Genomic DNA, 27530 nt, shown 5'->3' on the forward strand with positions numbered 1-27530 from the left:
TGACGTATTTGAGTTTCCGGTTTGCAAGCTAATTTACTGTATGTGACCAAATTATCACACACACAAAATCGACATGTTTTTACATAATAGAAAATAAAACAATTATGTACATATAGTTTTATCAAAAGGTGTAATAGTAAATGTAAAACCATTATTTATACATATATAAAACATAATATATATCTATTATTGCACTCCACAAACAAAGAAAGCAAGTAAAACTTTATATTTATGTGAGCTTTGTATTATAATTTTGTAGAAGTTTCTTTTCCTGCGTATTTGGCTCCCACTGGCTGTTATACTGTTTTGTACTATTGTTTGTTAAATAAAATATTATTAAAATAATAATAAAAAAAAGTCCAACCATTTCCGGCTAGACGTGATTGAGCTTCCAGTTTGTGATCCGTTACGAATTTATCAATAACGATCAAAATATTTCTTCCACAAATAGGAAATAAATTAATAACATATTTTATCAATAAATGTAATTATAACGGTAAAAATAATTATTTACACATATAGAAAATAATAAACATATATTTTTACATAAAGACTACCTGTATTCAGCACTTACGTGTCACGACTTGTCATCCCCCACTCCCACCCGACCCCCACACACACCCAAGGCCAACAATAAGAAATATACATCAACACTGTTTTGAGAGTTTATTTAATAAATAAGTCATTACAGCATTGGGAGAGAACATGGTGATCGAAATAAAAGGCACTTTTCAAACAATACTGTAAAGGCGCGTGTGTGGTACTTCTGAGGCATTAAGGTGAATGATAAAATAGTTTTGCAAAACAAAACAAAAACAAAGTACGGCTGAGAATCAAGTCAACAAAACAAGATTTTTTAATTTTTTTTGGCATACTTCGCAAAAACAGGAAAGGACCTGAGAATAAATAAGTCACTCTTATTGGTAAATCAGATGTATTACAATTGGTTGCTTTTATAAAAACAGAAATCCTTTGACTCAACATGGCTATCATTTCTTAATGTTACAAGTGGTATACAGTCCATTTGTGATTGCATATCAACCGCACAAATGAAAGTTGATATTAAACATGTCCATTGTGGTTTAATTCCTTCAAAGTATGAAAAACAGTGCAACAAAACGTCATTATTTCTGAGCTGCAGTCCAAACTTCATTTACAAATATTCATTCACCTTCGCAACATGAAAACTTAGCAAAAATGTTAAACTAAAGAATTTAAAATGCTTTTTTTTTTCAAGATATACACATAATGTGGCATAATGTTGCTGCTATGGCTGATGATTTTTTTTCTCGTAAATATCAAAAGCACCTCAGATCTTGTCACAGAGAAAGACACCACAGACAAACAGTCAGTGCAGAAAGACACAAGCTGGGGAGCAAACAATAAATTTAAGAAGCTGAATATTTCTGCGACATCAATTATAATTGATGATAATCTGCTGGTAAAACAAGTGAAATGATATGCCCGCACCAGACCTTTGGCAGGATAGAAAAACAACTTAAATCCATAAACTTTCAAGAAAAATGAATTTGAAAAGTATATACACATACTGTACATCTAAAATACAACAAAAGCATATAAATATGTGTTAGTAAAAATACAGACGCATGTGCATTGTAATGACGAAGCAACAAAATAATCCTCCTCAGAAGCCAGCAAACCTACAACAAAAGCTGACCATGTCAAATTCTTGTTCATCATTTGCCTTCATATTTGGGATTGACCACAGTCGTAACAGCACTCTTGTAGATAGGATTTTCACCCTGGAACATAAACAATAAGAATTACGGATAATACAAAACATGTCTCAAAGCTCATAATCACGCAATCCGTTTGGCAACCATTGTTTATTTTTTTTTTGTAATGTATTAATTTACAGCGAACTCAAAACACAAGCATGCCTCTCTTTAAACGTATACTTACCGGAAAATGTCTTTTTGTAATTGTAGCCAGAAATGACACTTGATCCTCAAATCTTGTGCATCACAGCACACTCATGCACTTGCTCAGCTCATGTATTATTTAGGGTTTTGCAAATAGAGAGACAAAAAAAAAAGATACTGGGAGATAGTGCGCACACAAACAACCCATGCAGGAAAGTAAAGTGGAAAGAATACAAACTTAAAGGACAGCAGCTCTACGTCCATAGTTTGGATTCTGGAACTGATTGATAGGACTCTTGTATATGGGGTTGTCTTGCTACAGATAGAGAATGAGCACAGAAAGATTTCAACAAGGGTGGGGGGCGAACGATAAGACGGAGACTGAGAAAAGGCAAGAATGAAAACATAAAAGACGTACATAACACAAAAGGTCTCAGAGTGAAAGTGAACACTACTTATATTGTGCCTGTGGAATTGAGTTAAGCAGCACTGCCCGTTTTTATCTATCTGAGGGGGCGGCCATTTTGCCACTTGCTGTCGACTGAAGATGACATCACAGATGCTCAGGGCTCAGGCAACGACCAATCATGGCTCACCTGTTTTCTGAAGCTGAGCCGTCATTGGTCGCTACCTGAGCTCTGAGCATATGGGATGACATTTTCTGTTGATAGCAAGTGACAAAATGGTCGCCAGCTGTGATGGGTGGGGATTTTGCTGCTTTAAGTGGAAGTCAACAATAAACATTTCTTGAGAATAATGTTATTTGTTACCTCACTAGTCTAAACATGACATTCTGATTAATGTTACATTTGTAGAATAGGAGTTATGAAGCAAAATCCAGCCAATTTTATCCATTTTAGGGGGAGCAAATGGGATGTCATTTTCTGTTGACAGCAAGTGACAAAATGGCCACACTCTGAGATGAAAAAAACACACACATAAAAAAAAAAAAAAGGTGGATTTTGCTGCTTAACTCATATTCCACAAACACAATATTAATAAGATTGCTGTGTTTAGACTAGTGGGGCTGCATACAAACTACTATTGTTGAAAAAAAAAAAAATACCCCAATCCCACCACAAGGTGGAGGAAGAGACATACGTTTCATAAACTAGAGCAGTGGTTCTCAAATGGGGGTACCTGAAAGCACTCCAGGGGGTACGTGAGATTTAAAAGAATATGTAAATATTTCAGAACAATATAAATTCATAAAATGAATTTTATGGCTATTCAATTTCAGTAACCTAAAAAAAAAAACATCTCCCGCATACCAGAACGGTTTGACCCAACTTGTCATATGTCACCTAGAATTACCTGTCAATCACTTGAAAACTTTATTTAAAATTTAGTTACGATTTCTTTTTGAGAACAGAGCTTTACTATGATCCCAAAAGATGACACCTAATGTTGATAATAGTCTGTATGTGCAAAATATTTATTTATTTATTTTAGGGGTGCACCGATTGATTCCTTAATTTTGGGTGATCGGTGATCGGCAAACCCCATAAAAATAAAGCGATCTTTTCCACCGATCTCATCTCCGTCCTCAGAGGTCTGAAAAAGTCAGCTATTGTCCTCTTCTGCTGAGATGACGAATTGGCTTTTCATTTTTATTTGGGAGAACTACTTCATGTGCTGTTAAAACAACCCGTTTGCATTATTTCACAGCTATCGTTCAATGTTTTCCACTAAAACAAAACTGGAACACTGAAGGTGTATGCTGCTTGTTACGGGAAGAAAATCGGGATCGGCAGGTCAGACTTTTTAAAAGATCGGGAATCGGCGATCGGCCAGAAAATTGTGATCGGTGTACCCCTAATTTATTTATTTGTTTGTTATCTCTTTTTAGTTCAAAATACTTCAAGAGACCTCATAAATACAAATAGCGTTCCAAAGTTGAATAAATCAGACAATGATGGATGGCACATCATTCTGTTTGATTTATTTCTTTTTTTTTCTTCAATTAGAAATGCACTGCGCTGTTTAGGGGGTACGTCACTGAAAAAAAGTTGAGAAGCACTGAACTAGAGCTTTCATCACTCCACCACTAGGTGGAGCCTGATTACAGCTCATTGGGTCGTGCGCCTCAATCCTGCCATATTGATGTTGGCCAATGACTGTACACCCGGCAGGAAGTAGGGAAAGGAGGAGGCGCAGACACTCCCCGGAAAAAGCTTCGGCATAACATTCCCTAAAAAGTCCATGGAGCCTCCAACATTTTTTCCGTTTTATTTTGAGTGCTGGTCAAAGGCAACCTATTGGATCTGTTTCTCCAGATGAGGCTGAAGAAAAAGAACATGAGCCACTTCGTCGCAATATTAAACGGTCTGCAAAGCTCGTCTGCTGTTCAGAATAACACCAGCTTCACAAATGTACCGTTTCAAGGCCAACATTGCACCACAGACTCTCCAAACCTGTTTTGTGCATTGATAAGACTCAGGGAACTGCAATAACCCGCCAGCATCTCACACAGCTTCCAGAGCCTCACCGTATCCCATTTGGCGTTCATCTTCTCCTTCTCAAATTTGGCAAACTCTCTTCTGTCATGGATGATTGTCAGCAGCTTCCAGATGAGCAGCAGAGCCAAACCAATTAAGACAATGCCCGCAACGACACCCGCCACAATGGGTATGATGTCGGGACCAGCGGGGCAGTCTGAAACACAGCGAAACAAACGTATCAAGGAGACTTTCAGGCAGTATGTACAGCAACTTAAGAGGTATTTTTGGAATGCAATTGCCACAAAGCCTGAAGTGAACTTCAACCACATATGACTTCCAACTTACCCAGAGCTTCAACCACATGGACCTCCTTTTCTGTGTTGTTGTTGACAGCGTAGGTGTAGTAGAACCAGCAGTCGTTGGCGTCCCTCTCCTTACAGTGCATCAAAGGATAAGAGGCGTCGTTCGGCTGAGGCAGCTTTTCCCTGGTCTTCACTTTCATCAAGTTGAAATAGCTGCAGTCGCGCTCACACGTTTCCTTCAACTCGCCTGTGCCAAATGCCCGACACTGGACGCACTCCCTGAAGGAAACGTAGGTCACCACATGTGATGAGCAATGTTCTACTACGGAAGAGGATTAGGGCCAGTAAAGAGAGGACAAAAAACGTTGGCAGGATTCTGACTTTATTCTCAGAATTCTGACTTTAAAATCTGAATTCTGAGATTAAAGAAAATTATTAATAAAAAAAAAAAAAAAAATATATATATATATATATATATATATATAGACCAATCAATGTAGTTTACGGAAAGGGGATTAGGACCAGTAAAGAGTAAATAGAAATTTAAACATGTAAATACCATAACTGTCTATTATGACAGTTATGGGCATTGTCTCACTGTTTTCTACAGTTATTTTTTTTCCAAAATAAAAATAAAAATCTTAAACTTTCACATTTATTTATTTTATTGTCAATTTTTTAAATAAGATTAATAATTCAAAAAAGTATTAATTAATCATTATTAATTAATTAATTATTATTAATTACTTTTTTATTAATTATTATTCATTTAAATGATTTATTATGAATTATTTATTTAAAAAATAATAATTCAAACATTTTTAATAAATAGTTCCCTGAGATTAAAATGGTTTTATATTGACGTTTTATCGGCCATCAGATTTTTAAAAAAGGTCCATACCAATATTCGTGAAAATGCTCGATATTAGTGTTTATTGAACAATTTTTCTGACTTTTCAAGATGTAGAAGTTTTTTTTCTTAGACAATAGACATCCTTTTAAATTCATAACACATTTTTCAGGGAGCGAGTCTTAAAAAGTTAAATGGATACTTTAAAAAGTAACTACCATAACTCTCTTTTTTTTTGTTGCAAAAAATAAAATAAAATAAAAAAATCTTCAACTTCCACATTTCTTTATTTTAATGTCGAACAAAAACAAATGGTTAACTGAACATGTAAATAAATAATTCCCTGAGATTAAAAAGGTTTAAATGTACTTTTTATCAGCAAACCGATAAAAAATAAAATAAAAAAAAAGGCCGATACAGATATTCATCAAAACGCCCAATATCGGTGCCTTGAAATAAGGCCGGGTATCAGTACTCGCCCATCCCTATAAACAACTTGAAATTGCTGTGTTATGTATTAAAGAGTGCCCTCCAAGTACTTCATTTCTGAAAGGTCAAACTTACTTGTGTTCAGTGCACACTCCTGGACAGGTAGGGCACGCTTCGCAGGTGGGACCCTGGAATTTGGGGTCCGTGCATTTGCAAGTGCCGCATTCACACGTCCCTCTACCGTTGCAAATCTGCTTGTTGGTTGCTAGGCACGTGCTGGTATCCAAGGAACAATCGCAGGCGCTCCCAGTCCACATGATGTCACAGATGCACACTCTGCACTCACAACGTCCGTGCCCTAAGGAACAAAAAACAAAACACAAGAAGGGACGATACTTAATATTGCCTCAAAATTGCTTTCCGAGTTCCATGATGTTGCTCACCTCCGCACAGTCTGTTTCCGGAGCGGTCGCAGTTAAAGTTGTCACACTCGCAGTACAGTCCGCTGTAGCGCTCTTCCGGATTCTCTCTCTTCTTGCACTCGCACGTGCCGCACACGCAGTCGCCGTTGTTGCTGCAGATGTCCGTGCCGTTGTCTTTGCGGCAGGTGCGGTCCATGTCCTCCGTGGCCACATCGTTGCTGCTGCATTCGCACTGTTTGCCGACACGCCCCTCGTAACACCTGGGATGAATGAGTTTTTGCCGTTTATGATGAACCAACCATTGTAGTAATCTCCGTACTTACTTGCAGGCTCCGCATTCATAGGTCCCATTCCCGAAGTGGCAGTCAACGCTGTTGGCGACGCCCTCTTTATGGCATTCGCACTCACAGATGAAGTTGAGGGTAATTTCTACCTCCTCTGTAAAGCCCAAAGGTTTGATCTTGATTGTCTCAGGCTTCGCTTGCTTTGGACAGCCCTTAGATGTCACACTGATGGTAAATGTGACCTAAAATGAATAAATAAATAAATAAATAAATACATAAAACAATAAATGAATAAATAATAAAATAAATAAATAAAGAATAAAATAAATAAATAAATCAACACATAATAAAATAAATAAACACATAATAAAAAAAAATAATAAAAAATAAATAAATAAATAAAAAAAAAAAAAATAAAATAAAAATAAAAATAAAAATAAAAATAAAAATAAAAATAAAAATAAAAATAAAAATAAAAATAAAAATAAAAATAAAAATAAAAATAAAAATAAAAATAAAAATAAAAATAAAAATAAAAATAAAAATAAAATTAAATAAAAAAATAAAAATAAATACAATTTCCAAATTCTATTCCTCACCTCATCTCCAATTGAAATATTGGAGCATTTCCGTCCATTTTCACCCTCAGTAATGACTCCATTTTTACAGCGGGATGTGTACGCAATAGTCACTCCCTCTGGAAGCTTGCTGTTCTCCAGAATGACCTCAGACGAGAGCGACTGTCAAACAAAGAAGAGATAATAGCATGGATGGAGATTTTTTCCCCTGCAATGGAATTTCATCTGGTAGTTTTGTTTAGACAGAAGGCTGTACAAATGGCCTAACTGAGCATTAAATCAGAGAATTTGGGATATGTCAGAATAGTCTTTGGGATATTTCTTAGCTCAAAGATTAACAATAAGTTATCTTCTAATGATAGTTTGTGTTTAGACTAGTAGAGCTGTATAGAACGTACTGTAAAAAAAATTTGGGATGGCCTTCCCCTTTAAGTAAAAAGGCTATAAAAAGTGGTTTGTGTGACATACATACTATATACTTTATACTTGTCTGTCATACTTACATTGTAAGCATCTATAATGAGGTTGATAACATTGCTTGAGTTGGCAGACAGGGTGCCCACTGCAGACTTTGGTATTAGATTTTTCAGCTCCTGGGGACACAATAGAAAGTTACATTTCTTTTTCTTTTTTTCAATAAACCTGTTAATCATAAGTTTGGTTTCCATCCACCCATTTTTATTCCAATTTTCAAGAAATGTGAAAATACTGAATGGAAATGCTAGAAATTCGAAAAAGGGCCCAAAATTCGCAAAAAAAGTTTTTATGTTCGGAGGGGGTGGATTTTGAAGCGTACCGAAAAAAGGAAAATGCTAATTTTGGCTATGGAAAAAGGTTTTGCGAATAAACGCTGACAAGCCCGGATACACGTCGCACGTGCATTTGTAGTCACAAAGCAATGGCTGACGATAAAGTCTCTTGTTTCATCAGGAAAACAAAGTATATTTCTATCCGTTTCCGTTTTGCAGCAACTAGCATTAGAATATAGCTAGGTTTCATCATTATTCACAAATTTGTGAATATCCAGAAGGGGAAAGAGCTTTTTGCAACATGGCTCTTATACTCTGCTGCCACCTCCTGGACGTTTTTGCAATAACTAGCATTGCTTCAAGCACTCTCTTTAGTTCAGAAGCTGCATCAAAGCCTTCTGTATGCTCTTGCATTTAAAACAACAACAACATATAAATACGTCTTTGGGAGCATGGTAATATTTAAAATAGAACATATTTATACATTTTTGTGAATATTATTGCAATTTTCGATGAAAAACAGCAAAGAAACGCTACGGTTTATCAAGAATTACAAAAGCAAACTCATACGACGTCATTGCACAACGCAGCTGCTTCCTGTTTTTCTTTTTCTTTTAAATTACTGGTGGATCACATCTCTATAGTCGCAAAAGAAGAACAGATGGAAACGGGCATAAGTCGCATGTCTGTTTTGCGCATTTTCAATAAATTGGCTTAAAAAATTCAAAACAATGGGATGGAAACCCCTTCTACAGAGCATATAATCCAAATAAGCAGCTAAGTACTGCACGATAGTTGTTTTTCGAATAATTTGCATGGACACTATTGCATTACGAAAGTTTTATTGCTCAGAAGCCCACCGGAGCTTCTGTGGGGTTAGTCATTGAAAGAACCTTGATCACACTCAGATCAGAAATTATATGGCTGCACAGCAGATGGAAATCATCAGAGATTCAAGGAGGGACGTTGCCATTAATTTGTAACAGATGTCTCGGCCTAGTCGGATTTTTTAAATACTGTTGTTCCTTTTATTTATTCATACTCTAGAAAGCTACACTGAACATCTTCCCAAATTGTCACATACATGAGTAAACAAGAGTATTAAGATTTACACTTCTGAATTCCATCTGTACCAGAAGCTAAAACTTAACATTTAGTTTACTTGATGTATCATTGATTTATCTGGTTTGAAGTGAATAAATGTAATTAAAATTTTCACCAAAAATATAAATTTCCTATGAGATCAGTGGCTCTTAACCTCGAACTTCAGGGGTTTGGTGAGACAGCCTTGGGGGTTCGGCGGAGGTCAAGACAGTAGACACACACCCCACTCAAATGATTCGTTATGGTGCAGCCTGCTTGGCCTATCTGAATTTGGTGCGTTCAGTAATCGACTTGTGGCTGTTATGATGGTACGTCGTGTGATTTCTTTATTATTGTAATCTCTTAATACTACAAAAAAAGAAAGAAAGTGCTCCGACGAATATGTGCAATTTGAATTTTCTCATTAAAGGTTAAGAGAGCCACATTCGATGAAAAGGCTACTTTCCCTGTTCATTTTGTTCACATGTTAACATTTACCTATTTCTTGAATTTGAAAAAATATATTAGGGGTGCCAAGCGATTAAAATTGTTAATCGTAATTAATCGCATAACTTCAATAGTTAACTAATAATTATTTGTAAATTTAAAATCTGTTCTAAATGTACAATAAAATGCACATACTCGTTTACATAAAAGTGGGAAAAATGTAAATCATAAAAAAAAAATATATGAATAAACTATTGGAAATATGACTGCATCTTTTAGTCATTGATACAGTAATTTCAGAATAATTCATAACATTGAGTTAAAATTAAAACGATGTACTGTACTGTAAAAAACAAGTGTTATATTGATTTGTGTTGGTAATTTTTCTGCCACTAGATGACATTATTGCATTTGTAAGACATCAGTGCATTTTCTTTTCATATTAAGAGCTATCTAATCTTTAACAAAGTAACTTGTGAAATTCTGCGCAGTTTTAAAATTGTAAAATACAACAAACATGACCCCAGTCTCCATAAACATATGCATTATTATTAAATTTATTTCTGCTCAATTTTGTAGTGGACGTGTCTGGCTTTCCAAGGGGTGGTAATTAATTGCGTGTTCAAGACATTTGTGGCGTTTAAGGAACTTTAAATTAACGCACTAATTTTGACACCCCTAAAATATATATATTGATTTATTTTTCAATAAAGAAGTGTTTGTGAATGTGCATAGGAAACTGGTGGGGTTCAGTAAGAGCCAAGGTGTTAAACAGTATTGTGTATAATTATAGTGTATACACATAAAAAAATTAATTAATTAAAAAAAAAAGCAAACTAACTTGGTAAACAGGCTGAAACTCCTCTGTGACAGCAAAGATGGTTTGAATGTTATTGTCACTCAGTTTCTGAACCAAGTGAGCAATCGAAGGATAGTCCTGAATAAAGAAAAAAACATTAAATTCAGAAGAGTGACCGTTTTTTATTCCCCAAATAAGGAAACTTGGATACTCACATAGTAATGGCTCATAGTGTACGAATTGTTCTCTAAATGACATTTTCCGTCATTGGGCAGTACGATGCCACCTAACTTGCCATCTCCTGCAAAGTGGAAGCCGGCGTCAGTGGAAAACACCAGAAGGCGAGTCACATTCCTCCAACCAATCTGCTCCTGAGAGATGAGAAAAAATGGATACATTGTGAAATACTGCCAGTTTCGATAATGATGTGCATGAGCTTTTGTTTAACACAAAAATTTTGATGGTCTCATAAATTCGCTGTGTTCGCACATAAACATGTATATTGGTTATACATCCCTTTGAGCAAGTTATGATCGTGGGGAAAACAACTTGCGTATGATTAGTGCTGCTTCAGTGAATAGGTACAAGTTTATTTTGTTTTTACCGCATACCCCACACACAGCCACTTGCATGATGGCATCGAAGCCACCCTCAGGAGAGTCCAGGTTTCCAGAAATATGCTGCTGGCCCACCAGGGTGTTGAACCTTTTGCCATCACTGGTGAGCTTAAGGACGTTCTTGTAGCTGAATGGGCTGGTGCAGTTCTGGTCACCGGTGCAGGGGTTCAACAACTTGGCCGGGGTGGTGCTGATGTATGGCATGACTGTCTTCTCCACAAAAGAACCAAAGCCTGTGATATTGGGATGACACAATATGATTTAGTGTGAACAAACTTCCAAAATACAAATTGGGAACTAAATTCCATACATAAGTTATCCCATATTTACTCTTATTGTATTGCAAAACATGACTTATGCTATTGCAGCTGCAGGGCAAGAACTGAATCACAAGATAGCGGCTGAAACACTTTGCGGATGAACTGTTGAACTTTGACCTTCAGCGCCGAAAAAAGACACTAGAGATAGACCGATATGCCTTTTTCAGGGCTGATACCGATTATCGGAGGCCAACAACCAATATTTGAAGCCGATATACATTTGCAGGAAAAAAAAAAAAGTTGGTGTCAGAATTTTTTATAATAAAATAATAATAAAAACTCCAGCACTTGACTGCTTAAATGCCCTCAAGGACATTAAACAGCTTTTGTGATTTGCAATATGTTAAAGGTTTTTTGTTTGACCATCAGCTTGTGCACCAAATATAATGTGGCTTCCGCACACTAACTGGCCAAATAGCCACTAATTTGCGGGCTAACTGTTAGCTCACGGGCTAACGATTCACCCACACGCTAACCCCGGGATAACTCCCAAATAGCCGATAAAAAAGGCTATTAGGTTAGCCCGCGAGCTAACCTAATAGCCGTTCATTTGCGAGCTAGCCGGTTAACTAGCAGGCTAATAGCCGCTAATTCACGAGCTAACAGTTAGCTCGCAGGTTAACCATTCCCCATGACGCTAACTCCCAAATAGCTGCTAATTCGTGAACGGTTAGCTCACGGGCTAACCGTTCACCCACACGCTAACCTCGGAATAACTCCCAAATAGCCGCTAAAAAAACGGCTATTAGGCTAGCCCGCGAGCTAACCATTAGCTAATAGCCGCTAATTACTGCTTATTGGCTGTTAGCATTGCACAATATCACGCCTGTATTTTTATCTGCATAATGACTCATATCCTTGAAGGTTGTTGCTGTGTCTACCCCTCCCCTTTAGAGCAGCAACATCTGTGTAAACTAGGGAAAATCCTATTAAAAAGAGAGGACATACCTATCCTGAAGTCAGATGTGATCGTTGACATTTTGAGCATTAAACTGGTTCCCAAATTCTTTACATTTTCCAGATCGTCTTTCATGGAATAAGAAAGGTCCATCAAGTAGTACAGGTCAATGGGATAATCTTCTGCCCGCTTGAACTTCAGCTTGAAAGACTGAGGCTCACCTGCACACACACAAGTCAGATTTTAACTCGTATCAATACAAGTAGAGAACATAATCACAGAAAGCTAATCAATTCTTTACCTGATCTGAGGGTGAGACTAAGCTTTTGAGGTTGGATCTGGGTGATTTCTTCTGGCTTAAGTTTATCCGCTCCCTTTCTGCGGTTGGTCACCATTTTGTTCTTGAGGATCCTCTTTTCTCCACGAGGGTTCTCTATCAACCTCTCTCTACAACCTCTGTTCTTTAGTGAATGCAGCTCATCGCATCGGGTGGACACGGTCTCACCTTGTTTTAGGAAGTCCTGAAATCAGCAGTTATTACAGCCAGAAATTAGAAATTTTAAAATGGTATTGTAAATTGTCAGATCCAGCGCTTGTAAATCAATTAAATGGCAGTAGCTTTAAATCATTATGGGAATGCTGTTTCTAACCTTTATTATTTCAGGCACTTTTTTTATAATGCTCACTTTTTTGCCGTGCAACAACAATAAACTTGCTACACAAATTCACGCCTCCCGGGGCATATATCGTCTGATTCCACATTACTTACAATATTTTCATTTTCAATTATTGCAGTTCAAGTTTTATTTTTATTAATTTATTATTTAAATACAATTAATAACTTATAATTATCAAATAATTACTTTCAATTTACTTCATAAGCATTCCGCATGTATTAAAATCTTAGCATTCAGCTATTAGCATTCAGCGTTCAGCATTCCCACGCAATTTCCCCAGGATTTGCACTTTGTCTAGTTTTAAAAAAATAGTATTCCAGGGTTTCTGCAGGTATCATTAAATCTAATTGAATGCTTTTCAAATGTTGTTTTCAATGCAACTTAAAACTAATTTAATGCCCACGTCGTACCGAATATATTGTTTATGTTAGGGCAGTCAGTTTATTAGAATTTTTTATCGTAATTGCATGATTACCATAGTTAACTCACGATTAATTGAAAATTAATCGCACGTTATATCAATATCTAGTTTTTCATACTTAATATAAAAGTGGACAAATATGGTTAACAAATACAAAAATGGTTGTATCATTTAGTTCATTATTAGAGTAATTTTATAGTAAGTAACTCATGAAGTTACAATAAACAGTTACAGTTAAAAGGAGGGTGAAACATTGAGTGATAGATTTGTGTTGAGGTAATTTTCTGCCACAAGGTGGCATTAGTCTTTCATGTTGGACATTAGTGACAGGACAGTATGTTTTTCTTTTCAAATTCAGAGCAATTGTAATTTTGAACAAGAAGCAACTCGTGGACTCCACACTATTTACTAGTCAACAGTCCCCGCAAAGACATATTTTTTTTCACATCTATTATTGCTAAATTGTGTTATAAGTAACTCATTTGCACAATATTGTATGTAAAATAAAGCATGACCAACACCTGTATTTAATGCCCTAATTCTAGCCAATTCCATTGAATGTCTTTTAATGCTTGTTAATGACCCGCGGAAACCCTGTATTTAGAGCATCGATTCATACCGGGTCTGTACACCAGCCACATTTTGCTCCAGCCTGGATGCACTCTCCACAGTATCTGGCATTTGCACTGATGCACTCATTCCCCTCTGAAAAACAAAGAGAGAGAGAGAAAAAAAAAAAAGGATGCAGCGTCAGAGCCTAGCCCCTGCAAAGTAAGCAGCCTTGTAAGCCCCCGTGTTTACACGTCAGTTCATCTGGAACGCTGTGGCTCTATCGTAATTAGAGACCGGATTGGAATATCCAGCCACCATTATTCTCTCTATGGTGCTGAGTTGGACCTTCAGCGCTAGTCAATGACATCATCAGGATGTAGGTAGCTACCTCTTTTTCGAGAAGGGATGTAGTCATCACTATGAATAACACATTTACACATAAACACATACGCAACAGTATAACAATGTTCGATCAGTGTAACAGAGACCAAATTTACCTTTCTGAGCATTGCAGAAGACTCCTAACAATGTAGATATCAAAAGCAGCTTCAGGTCCATCTGAAATAACATGGGAACATGATATTCCATTATGCTTGCCTTAACATCAGAACTCATCATTTCCTGTAAAATAAATAAATAAATGCACTGAAGAGCTATAGGCTTGGCAGATTGAATCTGTAACCGGTTGAGGTTTAACTGGTGGTAATAAATTATCTTGTGTCTGGGGGTTGCTTGGCTATTTTCAGCCCGTCGCAGGGCAACAGGCAGCTGATTTAATTCAGACACAGAAAAACATTGTATGGGAATATTCATATGCGCGCGCACAAACACACAGCGTGTGGACTTCAGTCTGTCTTTTCCCACAATTCCTTTTACTGTAAATAGCCCGAGTTCCCTAGAGTCCTTCTCGAGCAACGTATATTGACCTCTCAGCTGTGTGCAGGTCCTCTGGCCAGGCAAATCGATTCATCCCGTCTTGCTCTTAATCCAACTCTCATGACTTAATAATGATAAGGGGACTGTGCTGAACAGCTGGAATGGGAACATCTAAAGTCACAATTACCATTTGTTTTCAGTATTATTGTTGACATTTACGTTTGTTACTAGAACGGGCGACCCGGTTTGTTTTTATGCTTTGCGCCTAAAATAAGTGTATATATACCGCAACAGACAGTCTTTCTGGAGTAAGGTTAGATCGATTATCGGCTGAGCTGAATATTGGCGCAGAGAATCAGCTCAGTCGATAAACATTTGGACAAATATGGCCGTCGGCCATTTTAAAGGATCATATGTCCGATAATAGAACCATTTTAAAAATGTTAACTTCAGGGAACTAATTATTTAAAATTTCAGAAATGCTGCTGACCCTGGGAACTCTCACCTTCTGTTTTTGTTTGAAATTCAAATACAATTTTAATACAGATATTTAGAAATTTGGGAAAACTATTTACTGTAAAAAACAACAGGGAGCTATTTACTTAAGTTTGTATTTAACTGTTGAAGACATGCTACTGCCCCTGGGAAATCCCTGAACTTTTGACTAAGATTTTTTTTTAACTCCAATATTTTACAAACCCTAAAAGTTCAATAAACATTTGCTTAAAAATTTAAAAAAATTGTTTGTTTGTATTTTTTTTTTTAATTTTAATGCCAATATTTTCCCTGTTAGTGAAAATGAATATCGGCTCCAAATATCAGTTACCAGCATCCGTGACTACTATTAATCTGTATCACCCATGAAAAAAAACATATCAGTCTATCTGTATTCTGTAGTACCCTGGGCCACGAACGTGGTTCTCACAGACACCAGGTAGCCCTCTAGGACATGCTCCAAAAATAGCTCACCAGTGATGGGGCATTGTGATTTCCTTGGAACGTTGTATAAGTGATCTGATAATTCATGGAAATAAAGTGTTGCATATTGGTATTTGCTTCCTACTTTTTGTGAGAAATAATTATCATGAAGAGATTCTTCACATAAATGAATGTAATTAATTATTAATTTAGAATTGCTTCCATTGATTGACTACACGGGTAATCGATCCGCCCCACCAATTTCTGGAGTCGACTTAGACGATTTTCTTTTTCTCCCCAGCCCTAACAATAACCTATACTGGTGATAATGATAATAGATGATTAAAGGTAATTTGAACTTCTTTTTCAAACCAAATTGCACTAATCAATAGCCAAGAAGTAGCTCTCATCTTCAAAATTGGTGTTGACCCCTGCTCTAGTAACTATTTCTCCACATCAGAAATGCCACTACATTTTTAAGGTTCCACGATGGAGGACTTCAAATTAAAATCAAAAAATCAAATTCACACATGGAATGTACAAACAATAGCCAGATGACCCTTAAATCACAAACTCCTGAAAGTCATTGCTAAGAGAATTTCCACGAGAGTTTCCCAAATGCAATCATCCAGGCAGGAGTCTCCAATTAGAGCTTGATGTAACAACTTATTACTCGTGTTTAAGATCAGTGGCAGTTCCTGGCTATTCATAGAGAGCCCATAAAAGACTGCATTCCCTTGCACTGCGGTAAACGAAGCGCTGACGTTCAATGTGGGGTGTTAAGTGATGCATTCCCCTCAGTGGCTGAAGTATGTGCGCGCACCAGTGTCCGATTATAAAGGCACATACACGTCGACGGTTTGTCTACAGTCGCCGAGATTAGACTGCAATACTGTTGTGTGTCGTATTACCGTATGAGATAAGTCGAGCATTTAGCCTAGCTGTGGCGGTCATGCACCTCCATCACATTGAGTGTTTGGAAAGCTTCATTTTTTTTAATGATACTTAGTCTGCATGTAACATTTCTGGGACCATAAAAGCGAGGAAAACAACATCTTCTGACATTGTTATTATTTGAGATTCACCTTCAGCTTCAAATGCAGACACCAGTGATGTGTCAGAAGCCTGTGAGGCTTTGCAGCTGCACAGAGGAATGTTCCAAAGAAAACTGGAACAACTTTGTAGAACAGGCCAAGAAAATGCTTTCTGGAGGAAGTTTGACCGCCTTTAAAACCCTCCTCCATACCTTAGAATGTTGTAAATAATGTATAACTTGTTGGTGTTTGGTACAACATTACTCCGAGACAAATGTACAGTCGTACTCGTTGTTAGTCGCAGGAACGTAACGGCACAGGAAGCTAACAGAATACACATTTGCTGATCACTGATGAGATTAGCAGCGCTTCCAGAGGTGGGTGCACGTAGGCCATATCACCCCTGGGATTAACATTTTTTGGATGAAACCCAGTTGACACTTTTTACGTAAGTAGTATTCTTCTCTTTTGCCGTTTCCTCAAACACACTCAACCCCGTTCTATTAAGGCCAACTATGTTGCTAATCTGCACCGTGATTGGCAAAACCGTGACAAATACTTTTGACATTTCTTTTTTATTTTGGCTCTGAAGCTCTGTGGCTATATCTCAACCACTGGAACATGGAGTGTGGATCGTTCCTTGACGCACACTTGTGAGCTGTGACTATTTACAGGCATCCCAGTGATATCTGGGTTCTATCACTCTGCAGGAGGAGGAGAGGCATGGGAGACGTGGTGGTAAAAACCCGTCAATGAGGTATGACGAGTGCTCGATGTGACGGCCCCTAAAAATACAAGAACTGAGACGGATCGTCAGTCCTGACCGGGTCAGTCCGTGTATTTTTTTTTTAGGCTTTGCGTCATAAAGCACTCGTCGAAAGGTGGCCATCCGTCTATGACGGCCCGATGTAATGACAGTTTTTCCCCACCTCTGCTAATCGGGGAGGGGTGGAAGTACTGAAACCTGCTGATGTCATCATACTACTCTATTATAGATAATATAGATCAACTCATTCACTCCCAGCCATTTTCACTGAAGCAACCCCCTTCGCTCTCGATTTTGACGGATTTCCCAAGGCCCACAGAATATTGTGTTCTAATGCTATGAAAACATGGAACCTAACAAGAGAAAGATTAGAGTTTCTTCTTTCATCAGGATTTTTTTTTAAATCTGTTTCCGTTTTTCAGCAACTAGCATTAGAATATAGTTGAGTTTCATCAGTTTTCACAAATCTGTTTAAAACACTAGGGAAAATGACTTTTTTACAGCATGGCCCTGGTTGATCTCATATATTTTGATGCCACCTACTGGCCGTTATTTAATTTATTTTTTTAACTACCATTGCTTAGCGTCGTCTTCAGGTCAGAGGCTGCATCAAAGCCTTCTTTCTGTATGCTCTAGCACAGGGTTCACCAATTCCTGTCCTCAAGGTCCGGAGTCCTGCAGGTTTGAGATTTTTCTGCCTACCAACTCACCTGATACTAAAGATCAGGATCGTTATCAGGCATGCTGATCAGCTGATTATATTAATAAGGTGTGCTAGCGGGCGGAAACATCTCAAACCTGCCGGACTACGGACCTCCAGGACCGGAATTGGTGAACCTTGCTCTTGCATTAAAAAACATAAAAAACTTATAAATATGTTTTTAGGACCATGGCAATATTTAAAATATAAATTTTTTATACAATTTTGGGAGCAAATGAGTTAACATATCTTGCAAAGAACAGTATGTTTTTGATTGTTGTACTTTTAGCGAGAGTGAAACTAAAGCCTTTTAGCTACCCTCTCTGACCACAAGTCAGAGATTCATGAATCAGTGAGAAAATCACAGACCACAAAAATCGCATTTTCCCTCTCATACAGAAGTAAAAGATTCACATCACTGGATATGAAACGGCTCGCTGTATTCATCATCGGCTCAGATAGTTAACTTAACTCGGCATAGCTATACTTAATCAAAATAACATCATGTTTGCCACGACCATGAAGCAATTATTATAATTCAGCCAATGGAAGAACAATCTTGTTTTCACTTTTAACAGTCTACTGTACTAAAACAGCCCTTAATATGTACTTTTAAATTGGGGAGGGGTGTTAAGGAAGAAGAAAAAGCCAAGTCAGCAGAGGCGAGCAAAGTTTGTGGGATCCTTTCCTTTGGAATCAAGTCAGCCTCTTTGCCTCAGAGTTGGGGAATATGCGCCGCCCCTTTCCTGTTTTTCCTTATTTTCCATTCCTCCTTAGCATGTCTGGGGAAGAACAGATATCCTAAAGCCGTGACTTTTTCTTAAAAAGAGCATTGTGAGTTTGAGCCACTGCCGGTCATTATTCACGGCAGCACTTGCTCTCCACAGTGCTTAATTTAAAGAGAGTTAATTCATTAATATGTAGCCAATATTTAGTTGATTATATTCAGGCCATTTACTACCCCCAGAGCCATTTGTTGGATGTAGAAACTGTTCGAAAATGTGTACTTCTTTACCAGAATGCGTCTTAAAATAGATGGTAAAAAATAAAATCTTGTACACGAGAACATACCAAAAATAACAGTAACATACTTTGAGGGTTTCCATCATGCTTTCAGTCTCTCTCGAGTTGTCTCTGGCATATCTTGGGCATTCCATACTCCCCCTCCTCTTTCCCTCCTCTCCCACTTTACCAGCATCACAACCCACAGCTCACTTGTCCCATATGAGCCAAAACCGAGCCAGCGGCCCTTGACTTAAAACAGCGATGAGAGGGAAAATATTGGCACTCTCAGAGGTGACACGGCGTCCGACAGAACTGAAGGGGAATATGAAACGTCCTCTTTTGGTGTTGTTGTCCATCCCCCATTCTCTAGTCACCATCAGGAGGATCCTCTCATGGAGGACAAAAGCAATGAATCAGGCTGTTCTTTGAGACTGCCCCCCCCCCCCCACTCATTGACACCCCCTTCCCATAAAAGAGGCTCTGTGTGATAAATAATACTAATGAGGCAGACGCTGGTGCCTTTAATCTTTAGGTGCTTCTTTGCTTCCAGCATATTCGTATGAGCAGCAATAAAGAAACCAGTTAACAGTTGTAGATAAAGCAAATGACGGCTTAAATGGTGCCCGATTACATGTTTTATTTTTGAGATGTAAAGGTTGGGAGGAAACAACTGGAACTAGAATAAAAGCTGTGAGCCAGAAGAAGGAATGTTAAACAAAACAAAAAAAAGTTTCCAATCACTCGCATTTCTTCCGTCCATCATTCAATTTAATTCAAATCCTCAAATAAACATACCATAGATGTTTTCAGGAATAATGATGATATCATTATTCTTGTGTTATTTTTCCACTTTTTGAGCGTGTCAGTATGGAGCCAGATGGAGTAACATCGGAAGCATGTGTTATAATTTAATGTGCTGGAAAAGAGCAGCATTGAGTAGTTTTAAACAATAACATCTAAATACAGGTTTGGTTTTGTTTTTTGTTTTTTCATTTAGGGGGTTGTTAAATATTTTTGGGTTGTGCTTTATTTGGGGCTGCAGAAATGAACAACATTTTAAAGTTGGGTTAGTCATAACAATAAGGTCATTCCAAAAACAATAGCTCAGCTAATCCTCACAACAATCCATTTTTTTTTAATCTAAAAAGCTGTTATTGATATCCTAAATGTCAGCTTTATTAGTATCTTATAGAGCTTGTTGTTGCTCTTGAAACTTCTGCTCCGAATTTTACACAAAACACTCAGCCACATCGGGTGGCCTGAAGCCAGCCAGCATTCCGCTTGTGTGTGACAAAGGCTAAAGATACACTCCTATGCAGGGATACGGCCTTCAAAAGAGCTTACGTTCAATCAGTAATGTATAAATTGTCTTGGTTTCGTTTGAACAATTAAGAAAAAAAAACTCATTGATATTGAATAAAGCTTACACTCAAAAGCTGCCTGTTCACTAGTTTGACAGAAACAATTGAGACATTCACAGGCTTGGGTCTGTGAGGGCCAAGTCCATATCACTATACATGGCTACATCCCAAAGGGTGAAAATAACTGTGGCAGTGCGGGAAAGATATTTCTGACTCATCCTTCCCACCTGGCATCTGCAATCACTTCAAAAAGGTACACCATCACAAAAAGACCTCAACTGCACCCAACAGGTTTAAAGTGGTTATAAAAGTGGCCATTTTGGGGTTAAAGCTATTTTAGTTTTTGAGTCAAGGGTGCATAAACCCAAATCAATTTAAGAACAAGAAAGACTACCGACCCCCCAGACTGGTATGAAAATGATAGTGCGAATCCAAAAATGTGAGTAATACCCTAAAAGCTGAAAATCAGTTTAGGCGCTTTGACAAAGTATTTATCAGGTTACTATTGCAAAGATGCGTGTCAGATGACGTACAGTACATGAAGACAAACTAAATTGCAGAAGAAACTTCTCTCCATCAATCCATGGTCACACACCACAAAGTAACATGAATGGGCGGGTACTTGCCAACGAAAAAATAGTCTTCGTTCCCCTTTAAAATATATCGAGATACGTATCGAATTGCCTTTCATTGGATTGCTGCGGTTAGGCCGCATTTACTGTACTGACAAGTTCAATCGTGCGTATGCTGCCACTGACTATATTAAGACACAAAATGTATTGAGTCTTTGAGACCAAGACCAATCTCAAGTACTACAACACTAATCCATTACAGATTTTATAAAAAAAATTAAGCACAAGATTTGAGTGGACAGTAGCGTTGTGACTACAAACGTACATGTGACGAAATATCCTCTCAAAATGTGCGACGTGTATCCGGTCTTGACAGCGTTTATTCGCAAAACCTGTTTCCATAGCCAAAATTCCCCTTTTTTCGATATGCTTCAAAATCCACCCCCTCCAGGCGTAAAAATTTTTTTGTGCATTTTGGGCCCTTTTTCGAATTTCGGGCGTTTTCATTCAGTTTTATTTTCGCATTTCTTGAAAATTCAAATAAAATGGGTGGATCTAAACCCACCTTATGAAGCATTACTGAAGCCATATGTGTCCCTTGGGCAGTTCCGTGGGGGGAGCTTCAGGAGTATGAGGTACCAAATTCCCTAATACGGGCTTTTAATCCCTGCACCACCGATGTCTGAGTTAGGTCCACATTGCCGATTCGTTCCCAATGCCGGTTGGATTCCGCCAAGGCTGACCTTTGCCACCGATTCTGTTCATAACCTTCATGGACACAATTTCTACGCGCGGGTGCTGAGGGGACCCACTCAACGATGCAATACTGAGGCCACCAACTCCATATTGCATCTCTGCTTTTTGCAGATGATTTGATACTGTTGTTGGCTTCTTCAAGCCGGGATCTCTAACTCTCACCGGAGTGGTTTACAGCCAAGTGTGAAGCAGTTAGGATGAAGACCTGAGACCATGGTCCTCATTCTTTCCTCACCAGTAGCCACAAGCTCATGATTGACATTCCTTGTTAGACCTTTTAAAGAAAAGTCAATTCCAGCAGATAAAAAAGTACATATCAAAGTGGAGGGAGGCAATGTTTGCTGTGCACATGTTTTGGTTCACTTCTGTCCTCATCTGCCTCTAATGTGGCGCATTGGCGAGCTTACACTCAAAGCTGTCATCGTGAGAGTCTGAGCATTGGAAGACTTACAGCACTACAGCTCAGCTCTCATGAAGAAAAGGCAGATCAGAGACGGGTTCCTGTGCATGTTCCTGCCACTTGGCGAGTGAGTGCCCTGAGCTGTAGCAGTCAAAGACCAATTGTGAGCCCAGAGCTTAAGGAGGAGGAGTCTCCAAACACTCAAATCTCCACAAACCACACTGTCTTTGTTGAGCTGGCCCTTCCTCTGCTGAAACACAGGAAACTTAACTGGATCACACAGGAAGCCTGCATTATGTTGCTGGAGACGCAGTCACATCTGACCCCACTGCCACCCTTCCCCCGCACCAGCAGCATTAAGTAACATGGTTTACATTTAATATATAGAACAGAATGAAGGAGAAGTTTAGTCTAGGTCCTCATTTTATATCATTTTTAATGAAGTTAAAAATGCAAGCCTCCAACACAAATAGGTGCGTAGGTGTTTATTTTCTGGAATAGTGGACAAGAACTGCACCTCCTTCCTGAGAGACAAACCATTTAGATATAAAAATGACGGCATGTCTGCAGTGTCAGACAAAAACAGCTGTGAAGTATTAATCAGGAGACCTTGTCTAGATTTAGACCTTTTCGCCAGAGCTACTGGTCCCAGCAGCCGAGGCGCTGCTTCTGCTCGGAGACAAACTTTATCTAAATATATGTACAGTATACATGTGTGGATTTTGAAAAGAAATCTAACACGTGCCTGAGAAAAAGCAGCCCCGGTGTAAAACACAAGCCAGCTGACAGTAGCCGAGACATCATAAAGAGCTACAGTACGGTTCTCTGTTTGCTTCGACACAAACAGCAACGTCAAAGTTTAGTGTTAATCCGAAGAGGCCCAGCTGTGGTCACCTCAGCTTGATTGTGCAGAAGCTGCCATATTAATGACAAGCAGATGCCTTTCATTAAAGCCCCGGTTTGACACTTGAACTCGACAGCCTCTATTTCCGCTACCAGAGTGAGAACTGTACAGAATGGGAACAGTACGCACTCCACGTTTATGTTATGCCTCTTGGGTTTAGGATATACCTGTCATGTTTAATGTTGAAAGACATGTTTGAGGTTTCAGATTCATGGCATTGCGCGTTATTGTCGTGGTCAAGCCTGTGTGCTCATTTAACATAGTCAAGTCCGAGTTTGGTCACGTCCTTTCTTTTTATTATTCTTTCATCTACAATATGTGCTAGCGTATATATCTCATTGTGACTCAATGGGCATTGCTGAGCGTTGAGTGTCAAAAAGACCCATTCACAAAGACTGGGAACACTGTTTGCATTGTTTATTACGTCACTGCTTCCAAGCCAACCTGTGAACTTTTTACAATGTCTCCCTTTCACCCCGAAACGTCATGTTTCCAAGTCACATTTTACAACAGGTTTGTCGTAACTTGACTTGATTTGTGACGAACGAAAACCCACTTCCGTCGGTGCTTAATGAGGTCCACCCCCCTACCCAGTTTCTCATCATTCGTCAGCAAAGCAGCCGTCCGACGGACAGTCTGGCAGTACTGACGAAATGTAAAACTGCAGTGCCAGATATTATTTAGTGTCAACGAATACTGAACATTGTCTCTTTCATAAAACTAAAACTTCCATAAAACAGATTATTATGTATTTTTCTTTTAATTTAAGTTTTAATTAGGGGTGTGAAGTACCTTGCGATTCGATCTGTGTCACGATTCATAGGTCACGATTCGATTCAATACAGATTAATCCTGATGCTACTTTTTTTTAAACTCAAATTTAGAAAATACTAATAAGTAAACTATCGAGTCCGGGCTTTGGCCCTCCTGGGTGGAGTTTGCATGTTCTCCCCGTGCTCGCGTGGGTTTTCTCTCATTCAGCAGCGGAACAGGCGGCGCTCCGGTTTCCTCCCACATTCCAAAGACATGCATGTCAGGTTAATTGAACACTCTAAAATTGTCCCTCGGTGTGATTGTGAGTGTGGATGGTTGTTTGTCTCTCTGTGCCCTGGATTGGCTGGCAACCAGTTCAGGGTGTACCCCGCCTACTGCCCGAAGCCAGTTGGGATAGGCTCCGGCGCCCCCCGCGACCCTTGTGAGGACTAAGCGGTTAAGAAAATGGATGGATGGATAATAAGTAAACTTGTACATGTACACTGTAAAATTTGTATGAACATGTACTTCAGTCTTATAACTGTGAGCCACTGTATTGAACAAACGGGTTGCAATCTGTTTCACGTTTGAACGATTCGGCTGCATATTGAATCGATACGAGAATTGCGCGCTGTAATATCGCGATATATTGCAGAATTGATTTTTTTTTAACACCCCTAGTTCTTATGTATGACTCTTGTTAGCGATGAAGGTCACACTCTTAGGCTCTCTGTTTATTCTAAAGCGGGGCCTGAAAGACAAATAAACATTCCTGCTCCTTCTCACAGTCCAGGCTGTGACAATAAACACATTCTGCTACTATTTTTTCCGCCAACATAACAAGTTTAGCTCCGTTTTCACAGGAGACGCTCGCAAGCAGGTCAGCTTTCACTACTCCTTGGAGGGTCTTCTAAGGCTGTTTTTAGAAGCAGGCGCCACCACCCAAAAGACATCCAAACTAAATGTGGAGGGGGAAAAAAAAAGAAGGAGAAGCCTAAAGTGTTGGTTAAATACAGCTCCAGAGGAGGTGCATGAAACCAATACCAAAGGCACACCCCACAATCTAACTGTACTTTAAGATGACTAGACTGGAAGTTATGACGTGTTGGTAAAAGCTTGAGTCAAAACCTTCTTCTCGGATTTGCATTTCCATATGGCTTGACAGGGTCAAGCATGTGATTCCCGCCCTAATACATAACCATTCTTCTGGGATTTTCAGTAGGGGACCTGGTTTCCCTTTTTGATAGTGTATGTATGGCACAAATGGCTGTCACATAGAGCTAAACCTCATAGACTCGAGTGACTCACGTGAACCTGATCACATTGGTAGGCAGAGGTGGCAAATCCAGGTCCGGAAATGTAAAAACCCTGCCATCGTTTGGCTTTAGCCCCAGGTGCTAGCTAACTAGCTAGAGCTAGCTCCCATGGTGCTCGTTTACCTGCTAGGGAGCTAGCTAGCTAGCATCAATGGCTAAAGTCAAACTGTGGCGGGGTTTTTACTTTCTGGACCTGGATTTGCCATCTTTGTTGGTAGGTTACACAGAGCAACACGAGTTTGCCAACCTCAGTGTCACAGATGCGTTATCGTAAACATTCATCACTTATGTCACAGAGAAGTAAAAGAAACGGCCTCAGAGTGCACATTTATCACCCCTAGCTCATGGGGACACATAAAATGTATGCTACACGCCCACAAGGAAAGCTGGGTGCGTAAATCGGGACCTGCCATGGCAGTTGTTCCCTGGGAACTTGAGGTCACATCCATTCAGCTAACGTTATTAGCTTCTTCTTAGACCCAACCCCCTATGTCCGATCCTCCTCCTCAATTAACCTTCCTTACTGTCACACATTTCTCATTTTTGCATCCCAGACGTTCCTTCTGCCCTTCCTCCCATCCTGCTTCCATTTCCTTGATTAAACTGGCTGCGGAGTCAGCGGTCGACTGCTTAAAAGGCCTTTATCCTCCTGTTCTCCTTCATGCGGAGGAGCTCTTATCCAATCCAGTGCAGCCTGTCATTTATGCAATACACTGACCAAATAAGCAGCAAGGTGATTATCCGGCTTGGATATATATAAAATGAAAATCTCTCAAGCATGTACACAAGCAGAAGCAAGGTGATACAGATTCACCTCAATTGAACTTATTTGATCTATTTCAACCACTTTTGCCTCAGCCAGCAGTATCCACTGCTGTTAAGTGACCTCTGAATAATTTAAACTGAGCATGTGGGACGAGAGGAGCGCTTCGAGAGTAAGAAGCGAAACAACTGTTGCATCCAGGGATGGGAAAATGAAGCTTCATGAAGCACATAAGATATGTTTTACTCCTGTATATGGTGCTCTGGGTTTAAATATAAAGGCCAGTGCAACAGAAATTGATTACATTGATACAAACTGCAGCTTTAAACCAAGAGCGCCATCTAGAGGAGTCAAAAATATATAACAAGTGATTCATGAAGGTTTCATGAAGCTTCATTTGTCCATCACTAGTTGCATGTCTCCAAGGATGGCTTACTTTTACAGGTGAGATCATTGTGGGGTGATCACACACAAAATACATGATTAAATAATTCATCTTGCTTACTTTTAACACTATATCAGACAATATCAATACAACATTACGGCTTAAGAAAGACAATGAAGAAATGTTCAATTAGTAGTTTTCGTATCATAACATCAGTGAAATAGACAACCTCTTAATAACTAGTTTTTTTCTCAGATTACTGATTTTTCTTTTTTTTTAATGCTAGATTGTTACCTTAGCGTTGAAGTGGTATTTCCGTGGCAGCACACAGAAGATAGTAGCGGTCCTCTCCAAAGATGATCGGCCACAGCAGCGGCGGTGTAACTCACCGCCCCGCTGGCACCGGACCAGCTTTCTCAACCACAAAAATAAACAAATAAACGTCACAGCAGATTTACACTACTGCTCAGTCAATCCGGATAAGAGGTAGTAATGATTTCCAATTTTAAGGGATAAGGTAAAAAGGGTACGAAAAGCAGGTAAAGCAACAAGCAGCGGGGCTGACACGAAGCGCTGCTCTCCTCTTGCCCAAACCACACTGCTCTTGGAATGACATGCATGAACACTAGTTAAGGCTGGTTATAGCTTTCTACTTCCTGTTGTACTATCAAAATAAAGTTAGATCTAGCCTCATTCTTTGTCGTTCTTTCCTTCTAAATCACAAGAAAGGTTGTCTAATAAATTATACAGACTTATAAGTAAACACTCAAATTTTTTTAGTTCGTTTTAGTGTCAATATTTGGCTATTTTGCATACAATGTAGTTTAAATTGATGATTTTGTCATCGGCATTCCGGATTAGCTTTGTTTTACTATGAATCTGTTCGCGTCATTATTGAGGGAATTAACACTGCACTTATAGAAAACATTTGAAAATTGTGGTATGTGTCAGAAATAAAAAACACAATATTAAAATGTTCGGCGAATCACAATGCATGGAGCTAAATGATTTAGTTACAGTGTATTTTATGCTTTTGTATTTGTTTTTTAAGTTTTTCATGCATTTGTTTATTTAATCTAGCTAGTTGTTTGTTTATTTATTTATTTATTTATTGTATTTGCGTATTTTGTGGCGTATGCGTCACTAACTATTGTCCTAGAAACCAAAAACAGGAGACGCTTGACGATTATTAACTTAGCATTGGAAATCACAACATACTGCACAAGCAGAAGCATAATGGAAAGCTTTTTTTAACAGATATCCATTAAC

General features: G+C 38.7%; 1 protein-coding gene across 2 annotated transcripts; it reads right to left on the bottom strand.

The window, feature by feature from the left end:
* Positions 1-653: 653 nt before the first annotated feature.
* Positions 654-26858, bottom strand: itgb1a (integrin, beta 1a). Of its 2 annotated transcripts, XM_086065817.1 has the most exons (17): positions 26556-26858; positions 14250-14310; positions 13820-13905; positions 12404-12623; positions 12153-12323; positions 10879-11117; positions 10483-10638; positions 10310-10405; positions 7693-7782; positions 7211-7351; positions 6651-6853; positions 6349-6587; positions 6041-6263; positions 4670-4905; positions 4372-4538; positions 2122-2199; positions 654-1763 (listed from the first exon to the last, which is right to left on the bottom strand). In XM_086065817.1, exons 2-16 carry the CDS (start codon positions 14308-14310, stop codon positions 2122-2124), a joined length of 2406 nt encoding a protein of 801 aa, XP_085921943.1. In that variant the 5' UTR covers positions 26556-26858; the 3' UTR covers positions 654-1763. The 2 variants fall into 2 exon arrangements, with proteins under 2 accessions (XP_085921943.1, XP_085921944.1); XM_086065818.1 differs by lacking the exon at positions 2122-2199.
* Between the last annotated feature and the right edge of the window lie 672 nt (positions 26859-27530).

The sequence above is a fragment of the Leptonotus elevatus genome, chromosome 21 (genome assembly GCF_054856555.1).
Source record: "Leptonotus elevatus isolate MCC_2025b chromosome 21, RoL_Lele_1.0, whole genome shotgun sequence".
NCBI lineage: Eukaryota > Metazoa > Chordata > Actinopteri > Syngnathiformes > Syngnathidae > Leptonotus > Leptonotus elevatus.